This window comes from Nicotiana tomentosiformis, chromosome 4 (assembly GCF_000390325.3).
Source record: "Nicotiana tomentosiformis chromosome 4, ASM39032v3, whole genome shotgun sequence".
NCBI lineage: Eukaryota > Viridiplantae > Streptophyta > Magnoliopsida > Solanales > Solanaceae > Nicotiana > Nicotiana tomentosiformis.
The window spans coordinates 97,718,989-97,729,676 of NC_090815.1; the positions used below are offsets into that span (position 1 = coordinate 97,718,989).

At 43.1% G+C, this 10,688-nt stretch overlaps 1 protein-coding gene across 1 annotated transcript; it reads right to left on the minus strand.

Annotated features, from left to right (window-relative positions):
• Positions 1–1,011: 1,011 nt before the first annotated feature.
• On the minus strand, positions 1,012–7,006 carry LOC138910200 (uncharacterized). Its single transcript, XM_070201424.1, has 4 exons — positions 6,545–7,006; positions 6,338–6,457; positions 1,123–1,183; positions 1,012–1,034 (listed from the first exon to the last, which is right to left on the minus strand). Exons 1-4 carry the CDS (start codon positions 7,004–7,006, stop codon positions 1,012–1,014), a joined length of 666 nt encoding a protein of 221 aa, XP_070057525.1.
• Between the last annotated feature and the right edge of the window lie 3,682 nt (positions 7,007–10,688).

Consider the following 10,688-nt stretch of genomic DNA (forward strand, 5'->3'; position numbering starts at 1 on the left):
AGTGGGCTCGAATTAATTACTGTTTCATTACGATAACTTATATTTTCCAGAATTATTATTTACAAATACAGTAATATTGGCGGGACTAACAACATACACCTTGTTTTGGAAAAATAAAAAAAAAGGGGTCAGATCTCGAAGAAGTATGTAAGAGATTTTCCACAAGAGAGGTGTGTCTAAAGGACTGCGGTGTAAATTGGGTTGTAATAAGCCTGAAAGAAAAACTGCATGACTGCATTAAATTAAACCAAAAATCTGTATCAATTTTTCCGAAACAAAAATAAAAACAAAAGTGGGTAGGAAAAAAAGAAAAAAGAAAAAAAGACTGTCCAGTCGAAACAAGAGAGAGGTTTTGCATCCTAGAGATTTTGGTCTTTAATTCGTATATTGTTCTTTTTCTTTTACATTTTTTTTTGTTTGATTCACCATAAGTACGGTTGATGAAGGGCCTGAAGAAACTGTAATCAAGACTTCCCTGTTTTTAGATCTTAGTGATTGCTATGACCATTGACCACACTCTTTTGACACTGATTGATTCTGGTAATTGGAAGAAGAAAGTAAAAATTCAAACTTTATCTCATTACGGAAATTCTCATATTCATTCTTCTATTTATCTTTGACTAAGAGCCCTTTTGTTATACAGGAGATATTCACTCCATCCATGGGCTTTACAACAATTTTGTTCTAAAGAAGGTGACAGCTTGACTAATAAAATCAACATATCCATTTTCTAGCGTAAAACTTGTACTTTGATAAAAACTTATTACTATTACAATGGAACTTCAACAAAATACTGGAAAGTAAAGCAAGACATAGAGCCTTGTCACGACTCCAATTTTCCTCCGTAGGATATTGTGACGGCACCTAATTTTTAAGATTAGGTAAGCCCATCAATTGTGCGGAATAACGGAATATAAAACTGAAACTCAAACATCAACATATGAAATATATAAAAACTGCGATTCAAAATAGTTACAACTTCCAAATTCCGGTAGAAATAAGTTACAAGCTCTAAAGAGAAATACTAAATGTCTCTATACATCAGAATCTAATGAAAATAAGGAAAACAATATAATAAGGATAGAGGGGGACTCCGAGGTTTACGGACGCTGACATATATACCTTGAAGTCTCCACGCACGGGCTAGCTCACTGATACCTGACCTGGTAGGAAGAACCTGAGTCTGCACAAAAAGATGTGTAAAAGAGCAATATGAGTATACCACAGCGGTACCTAGTAAGTGCCAAGTCTAATCTCAGTAGAGTAGTGACGAGGTCAGGTCAGGGCCCTACTGGAATTAAAAAGAAACAAGACAGAAGATATAATAATATAATGAAATGACTGAGAAGTGAACAATGAGAAATTATAGAAAGATAACAACACAACAAATAAAGGTAAATAACATGGGCGCTCCCGAGGTATCGCCTCGTAGTCCCAAAAGTAAATACACAACATGAAAACTCCCGAGGTACCGCCTCGTAGTCCCAAAAGTAAATACGCAACATGGGCGCTCCCGAGGTACCGTCTCGTAGTCCCAAAAGTAAATATGTAACGAATAACCAATAGGACAATAAAATTACAACAAAGAATCCTACAGTTAAGGACTGAATACAAAATCAATGAAGCAGGTAATCCAATTAAGCATGTTGCACAAATTGCAAGTAAGAGATAAGACACGTAGACATGCGACATTAGGTTAAACATGATGACTACACATGCTAGAGTAACTCAGTTAAGGGATTAAAAATAAAACTACTTAGCAGGAACCGAATTTTCAACATTTAACCCGAGTACGCACTCGTCACCTCCCGTACACGGCCTTCACGTATTGCAAATACCATAACAATACCAAAACCTAAGGGAAGTTTCCCCCACACAAGGTTAGACAAGTCACTTACCTCAAACCAAGCTCAATCAGTCAATAAGAATGTCTTTCCCTTGATTTTCCGACTCCGATCGGCTCGAATCTAGCCAAAAATAATTACATACTATAAATATAACTATAAGAAACTAATTTAAATAATGAAACTATGACTTTAGCAAAGGATTAAAAAATTGCCCCAAAAAGTTAACCTGGGCCCTCGACTCAGATTTGGTAAAATGCACAAAATACGAACACTCATTCGATATCGAGTGCACCCATACCAAAATTACTCAAATTCGATACAAAAATCTCGATCAAAACCTTACAATTCGGCCAAAGGATTTTTCCACCTTTCCTCCCAATTTCTCAACCCAATTCCTTAATGAAGAAATTAATGATATATTAGTGGAATATAATAAAAAATGAGTTAAGAATCCTTACCCAAATGCTTCCTCTGAAAATCCCTCCAATTCTCGCCTAAATCCGAGCTCTCAAGGTCCCAAAATGAAAATGAGAGAAAAACCCTCGATTTTAAAATTTAATCTGCTGTCCAGGTGTTTTCTTCTTTGCGAAAGGGGAATGTGCCTCGCGTTCACGAAGCACGAAAATTCTGAGCCGCCAGATTCCTTTTCGCGAACGCAAGATCCCCCATGCGAACGCAATGTATACTGAGCCCAGGCCTACGAGAACGCGATCCCTCATATGCGAACGCGGTGAACAACTTCCTACACCTTCACGAACGCGTGGCCATATTCGCGAACGAGAAGAACAAACCTCACCTGCCTCCCAGATACCCTTCGCGAACGTGAGACCTCTCTTGCGAACGCGATGAAGGAAACCAGATACCAACAAAATCAGTAGCTCTAGCAATTATTCAAAGTTTCGAAATGTACTGAATATGGTCCGAATCACCCCCGAGGCCCCCGAGACCTCAACCAATTATACCAACAAGTCCTAAAACATCATACAAACTTAGTCGAGCCTTCAAATCACATCAAATAACGCTAAAACCACGAATTGCGCATCGATTCAAGCCTAATAAACTTTTGAGCTTCTAACTTCCACATCCGACGCCGAAATCTATCAAAACAAGTCTGATTGACCTCAAATTTTGCATACAAGTCATAATTGACATTATGGACCTACTCAATTTTCGGAATCGGAATCCGACCTCGATATCAAAAAGTTCACTCCCGGCCAAACTTTCCAAAAATTACCCAACTTTCCAACTTTCGCCATTTGACGCCAAAATGACCTACGGACCTCCAAATCAACATCCGAACACGCTCCTAAGCCCAAAATCACCATATGGAGCTATTGGAATAGTCAAAACTCCATTCCGGAGTTGTCTTCACACAAATCAAACTACGGTTAATTTCTACGACTTAAACTTTCATTTTAGGGATCATGTGTCCCATTTCACTCTGAAACCAAAAACCAAACCTCCCGGTAAGTTACGTAACCACAAAATGAAATAGAGGGAGAAATAAATAGGGGTTTGGGGCTAATACTCTCAAAATGACCGGCCGGGTCGTTACATCCTCCCCCTCTTAAACAAACGTACGTCCTCGAACGAGTATAGAGACATACATGAAGTGGTGAAAAGATGAGGATAACGGCTGTGAATATCATGCTCGGTCTCCCAAGTCGCCTCATCGACCGGATGACCCCTCCACTAAACATTCATTGAAGCGATGTTCTTCGACCTCAACTTTCGAACTTGCCTGTCCAAAATATCCTTCGGCTCCTCAACATAAGATAGATCCTTGTCTAACTGGACTGAGCTAAAGTCTAACATATGAGATGGATCGCCGTGATACTTCCAGAGCATGGAAACATGGAACACTGGATGAACTGCAGAGAGACTAGGTTGTAGTGCAAGTCTCTAAGCCACATCTCCAACCCTCTCAAGAATCTCAAAAGGCCTGATATACCTAGGACTCAACTTACCCTTCTTTCCGAACCTCATAACACCCTTCATCGGAGAAACCCAGAGTGAGACCTGCTCCCTAACCATGAATGCAACGTCGCGAGCATTCCGATCAGCATAACTCTTCTGTCTGGATTGGGCTGTACGAAGTCGATACTGAATCAATTTAACCTTTTCCAAAGCATCCTGAACCAAGTCTGTACCCAATAGCCTAGCCTCACCCGGCTCGAACTAACCCAATGGAGACCCGCACCGCCTACCATACAAAGCCTCATACGGTACCATCTGAATGCTCGACTGATAACTGTTGTTGTAGGCAAACTCCGCAAGTGGCAAGAACTGATCCCAAGCACCACCAAAATCCATCACACATGCACGAAACATATCCTCCAATATCTAAATAGTGCGCTCGGACCGCCCGTCCGTCTGAGGGTGAAATGTTGTACTCAACTCCACCCAAGTACCCAACTCACGTTGTACGGCTCTCCAAAACCGCGATGTAAACTGCGTACCCCGGTCAGAGATGATAGATACTAGTACGCCATGAAGCCTGACAATCTAGCGAATGTAAACCTGAGCCAGCTGCTCCGAGGAGTAAGTAGTAACCATAGGAATGAAATGAGCTTGACTTGGTCAATCTATCCACAATCATCCAAACTGCATCGAACTTTATCTGAGTCCATGGGAGCTCAACAATGAAATATATAGTGATCCACTCCCATTTCCACTCTAGAATCTCTAACCTTTAAAGCAATTCACCCGGTCGCTGATGCTCATACTTCACATGTTTGACAATTTAGGCACCGAGCTACATATTACACTATGTCTTTCTTCATCTGCCTCCACCAATAGTGCTGCCTCAAGTCCTGATACATCTTCGTGACACCTGGATGAATGGAGTACCGCGAACTGTGAGCCTCCTAGAGAATCAACTCACGCAAACTATCTACATTGGGCACACACAGCTTGCCCTGCATCCGTAATACACCGTCATCTACAATAGTGACTTTCTTGGCATCACCGTGCTGAACCGTGTCCTTAAGGACAAGCATATGGGGGTCATCATACTGACGCTCTCTAATACGATCATAAAGAGAAGACTTAGAAATCACACAAGCCAAAACTCGACTCGGCTCGGAAATATATAATATGATAAACTGGTTGGTCAAGGCCCGAACATCCAAGGCTAAAGGCCTCTCTGCTACCGGTAGATATGCTAAGCTGCTCAAACTCTCCACCTTGAGACTCAAGGCATCGACCACCACATTGGCCTTCCTGGGATGATAGAGAATGGTGATGTCATAATCCTTAAGCAACTCCAACCATCTCCGCTGCCGCAAGTTAAAATCCTTCTGTTTAAACAAATGTTGTAGACTTCGGTGATCGGTGTAGACCTTACAAGGGACACCATACAAATAGTGCCGCCAGATCTTCAAGGCATGAACAATAGCTGCTAACTCGAGGTCATAGACATGATAGTTCTTTTCGTGTACCTTCAGTTGTCTAGATGCGTAGGCAATCACCCTACAGTCTTGCATCAACACCGCACCGAGACCAATGCATGACGCATCACAATACACCGTATAGGACCCCAAACCAGTAGGCAATACCAACATTGGGGCTATAGTCAAAGCAATCTGGAGCTTTTGAAAGCTCTCCTCATACTCCTTGGTCCACCTAAACGGAGCACCCTTCTGGGTGAATCTGGTCATAGGTGCTGCAATAGACAAGAAACCCTCTACAAATCGACAGTAATACCCCGCCAAACGAAGAAAACTCCAGATTTCCATAGTTGAGGATGGTCTGGTCCAACTCTGCACTGCTTCAATCTTCTTCGGATCTACCTTGATCCCCTCAATCGATACTACATGACCCAAAAATGCCACCGAATCTAGCCAGAATTCACACTTCAAAAATTTTGCATATAACTTCTTTTCTCTCAAGGTCTGAAGCAGAGTCCTCAGGTGCTGCTCATGATCCTCCCGGCTCTGGGAGTACACCAGAATGTCGTCAATAAACACTATGATGAACGAGTAAAGATAGGGATGAAATACACTGTTCATCAAGTGCATGAATGTTGTTGGGGCATTGGTCAGCCCAAAAGACATCACAAGGAACTCGTAATAACCATACCGAGTCTTGAAACCAGTCTTCAGGATATCTGGCTCCCGAATCTTCAACTGATGATAGCCTACATGCAAGTCGATCTTAGAGAACACTCTGGCACCCTGAAGCTGATCAAATAGATCATCAATACGTGGCAATGGATACATGTTCTTCACTGTAACCTTGTTCAACTTGCGATAATCAATACACATTCGCATAAAACTATCCTTCTTCTTTTCAAACAAAACAGGAGCACCCCAAGGCGACACACTAGGCCGAATGAATCCCTTATCAAGCAACTCTTGCAACTGTTCCTTTAACTCTTTCAACTCTGCTGGGGCCATACGGTAGGGTGGAATAAAAATAAGCTGAGTGCCCGGTAACAAATCAATGCCAAAGTCGATATCTCTGTCGGGCGGCATGCCCGAAAGATTCACCAGAAATACGTCTCGATAATCCCTCACTATCGGAACTGACTCGACGGTAGGACTGTCAGTACTAAAATCCCTCACATATGCCAGATATGCATCACACTCCTTCTCAACCATCCGCTGAGCCTTCAGAAATGAGACAACCCTGCTAGGAACATGATCTAAGGTACATCTCCACTCTAGCCGCGGTAGACCTAGCATAGCCAACATCACCATCTTGGCGTGACAATCAAGGATAACGTGATAAGGCGACAACTGGTCCATGCCCAAAATAACATCGAAATCCACCATATTGAGCAATAATAAATTGGCTCTGATCTCAAAACCACTAAGAACAACCAAATACGACCAATACACACGGTCAACAACAATAGAATCTCCCACGGATGTAGGCACATAGGCAGGAGAACTCAAAGAATCACGGGATACCCCCAAATACGGAGCAAAATAAGAGGTCACATAAGAATAAGTGGAGCCTGGATCAAATAAGACTGTTGCATCTCTACGACAGACCAGAACAATACCTGTGATGACAGAGTCAGATGCAACTGCCTCCGTCCTAGCAGGAAGGGAATAATATCTGGCCTGGCTTCCCCCTCTAGGGCGACCTCTACCTGTCCAACCTCCACCTCGATCTGGTTGTGTAGGTGGAGTGGTAGCTGGTGCTGTAACCATAGCCTGAGGACCCGGTGGAGCACGTGGTGCCTGAGTGGTCTGTGGAGGTGCACCCCTTCTGAGTCTGGGGCAATCCCTCACCACATGACGAGTGTCACCGCACTTAAAACAAGATCTCAGAGGACGTGGCTACTGTGACTGGCTCGGGCCTGATCGACTGGACTAACTGCTGAAAGCACCCCATGCAGGAGGTGCACTAGACAATAGCGGTGCATAGTAAGGAGCCTGGGGCGTAGGAGTGGCTGGAGCACCAGTGGCGGCTGGAACTGCTGAATGAACAGGGCGACCCACATAGCCCCTACCCTGATGAGCTATAGCTGAGGCACGAGTGCCACTGTATGTGCCAGACTCTCGAGACCTCATGGCCTCTCTCTCCTCCCTCTCCCGAGTCAACATACCCTTAAATCTCCTAGAAATCCCCACTACCCACTGGTATGTGATGTACATCTCCAACTCTCGAGCCATGCTAAATCTGATATTGGGGTTGAGCCTCGCAATAAATCGATGAACCCACTCCCGGACAATAACAACCAAAGCTGGTGCATATCTGGCCAAATTACTGAATCGGACTGTATACTCTGACACGGTCATAGAACCCTGGCGCAACTGCTCAAACTCTGCATGCCATGCATCTCTGAGACTCTGGGGGGACATACTCGCTCAAGAACATATCTAAGAACTGAGTCCAAGTGAGTGAAGCTGCCTCGGCCAGACTACCCAACTCATATGCTCGCCACCACTGATAGGCCACTCCTCTAAGCTGGAATGTAGTGAAAGAAACCCCACTATATTTCGCAACACCCATAGTACGGAGGATATGATGGCACTCCTCAAGAAAATCCTGGGTATCCTCTGACGCCAAGCCACTGAAAGTAGGAGGGTGGTACTGCTTGTACCTCTCGAGCCTGAGTTGCTCCCCCTCAGAAGCTGCTGCCCTAACCTCGGGCTGAACTGGAGCTACCAGCTGCATCGGTATGACCTCAAGAACCTGGTCGACCTAGACGCGTTGCTCTGGGGTACAGGCGGCGGGAGTCTTTGCTTCTCCCTCAGCCTGAGATATGGCAGGAGCAAGTGGTATCAATCCTGCCTGAGCCAAGGTGCTGAACATGCTCAAAAACTGGCAAGAGTCTCCTGGAGGGCTGGTGCAGTAACAGGTGTCTCAGATGCCTGCCCTCCAACTGGAACTACTGGTGGCTCCTCTGTAGCAGCTCATGCGGGTGCTCTGGCTGCACCACGTGGACGTCCTCGGCCCCGGCCTCTCGCGTCTCTAGAAGGGGGGCGCAGGTGTCTGGTCATCTAATTCAGCTGTACGTGTCTTCACCATCTGTGAGAGAATAGAAAGACATAAGTTTAGAGTGCGAAGTCAAAATCTCGCACGATAAGGAATCAAAGAAGTGAAGCTTTTCCTAACAGTTCCATAGCCTCCCGAAGATAAGTTCGGACGTATCCGTACCGATCCATGAGACTTTACTAAACCTGCTTATGACTCATAATACCTATAAACTTAAAGCTCTGATACCAACTTGTCACGATCCCAATTTCCCTCTGTAGGATGTCGTGACAACACCTAGTCTTTAAGACTAGGTAAGCCTATTAATTGTGCGAAATAACGGAATATAAAACTGAAACTCAAACCTCAACATATGAAATATATATAAAAACTACGATTTAAAATAATTACAAGTCCAAAACCAGGTTGAAATAAGTCATAAGCTCTAAAGAGAAATACTAAATGTCTCTATACATTAGAATCTAATGAAAATAAGGAAAACAACATAATAAGGATAGAGGGGGACTCCGAGGTCTGCGGACGCTGGCATATATACCTTGAAGTCTCCATGCACGGGCTAGCTCACTGATACCTGGCTTGGTAGGAAGAACCTGGGTCTGCACAAAAAGATATATAGAAAAGTAGTATGAGTACACCACAGGGGTACCGAGTAAGTGCCAAGCCTAACCTCAGTGGAGTAGTGACGAGATCAGGTCAGGACCCTACTAGAATTAAAAGGAAACAAGGCAGAAGATATAATAGTATAATGAAATGACTGAGAATTGATCAATGAGAAATTACAGAAAGATAACAACACAACAAATAGAGGTAAACAACAAGGGCACTCCTGAGGTACTGCCTCGTAGTTCCAAAAGTAAATACACAACAGGGGAGCTCCCGAGGTACCGTCTCGTAGGCCCAAAAGTAAATATACAACAGGGGCGCTCCCGAGGTACCGCTTCGTAGTTCCAAAAGTAAATATGCAACATGGGCACTACCGAGGTATCGCCTCGTTGTCCCAAAAGTAAATACGCAACAAGGGCACTCCCGAGGTACCGCCTCATAGTCCCAAAAGTAAATATGCAACGAATAACCAATGGGACAATGAAATTACAACAAGGAATCCTACAGTTAAGGATTGAATACAAAATCAATGAAGCATGTAATCCAACTAAGCATGTTGCACAAATTGCAAGTAAGAGATAAGATACGTAGACATGCGACATTAGGCTAAACATGATGACTATACATGCTAGAGTAACTCAGTTAAGGAATTAGAAAGAAAACTACTTAGCAAGAACTGGATTTTTAGCATTTAACCCGAGTATGTACTGGTCACGTCGCGTACACGGCCTTCACGTATTGAAAATACCATAACAATACCAAAACCTAAGGGGAGGTTCCCCCACACAGTCACTTACCTCAAACATCGCTCAATCAGTTAATAAGAATGCCTTTCCCTCGATTTTCCGACTCCGATCGGCTCGAATCTAGCCAAAATAATTACATACTATAAATATAACTATAAAAAACTAATTTAAATAATGAAATAACAACTTTAGCAAAGGATTGGAAAATTGTCCCAAAAAGTCGACCCGGGCCCACGTCTCGAAATTGGATAAAAGTCACAAAATACGAACACCCATTCGATATCGAGTTCACTCATTCCAAAATTACTCAAATTCGATACAAAAATCTCGATCAAAACCTCAAAATTCGGCCTAAGCATTTCCTAAAACATCATACGAACTTAGTCGAGCCTTCAAATCACTTCAAACTACGCTAAAATCACGAATTGCACATCGATTCAAGCCTAATGAACTTTTGAGCTTCTAACTTCCACATCCGACACCGAAACCTATCAAACAAGTCCGATTGACATCAAATTTTGCACACAAGTCATAATTGACATTACGGACCTATTCAAACTTTCGGAATTGGAATCCGACCCCGATATCAAAAAGTCCACTCTCGGTCAAACTTTCCAAAAATCACCCAACTTTCTAACTTTTGTCATTTGACGTCGAAATGATCTATGGATCTCCAAATCAACATCCAAACACACTCCTAAAACCAAAATCACTATATGGAGCTATTGAAATTGTCAAAAACTCCATTCCGGAGTCGACTTCACACAAATTAAATTACGGTCAATTCCTACGACTTAAACTTCCATTTTAGGGACTATGTGTCCCATTTCATTCCGAAACAAAAACCAAACCTCCCGACAAGTTACGTAACCACAAAATGAAATAGAGGGAGAAAGGGGTTCGGGGCTAATACTCTCAAAACAACCGGCCTGATCGTTACAAGCCTAGAGACACAAAATACCGAATTCAACTAAGTCAGGTGTAACTACTAATCATTCTATTCAGTACTAACCATTTTATTCAACTAAGTAATTCGATATTT

What these genes read in the sequence shown, in the direction of transcription:
- LOC138910200 (XM_070201424.1), bottom strand. Translation starts at nt 7,006, where the DNA reads ATGGTTACAGCACCAGCTACCACTCCACCTACACAACCAGATCGAGGT. An exon ending in TTGATTGTCACGCCAAGATG is followed by an intron (nt 6,458 to 6,544) that starts GTGATGTTGGCT and finishes TCATTTCTGAAG; the next exon opens with GCTCAGCGGATGGTTGAGAA. An exon ending in CCGTGCGTGGAGACTTCAAG is followed by an intron (nt 1,035 to 1,122) that starts GTATATATGTCA and finishes TCTGATGTATAG; the next exon opens with AGACATTTAGTATTTCTCTT.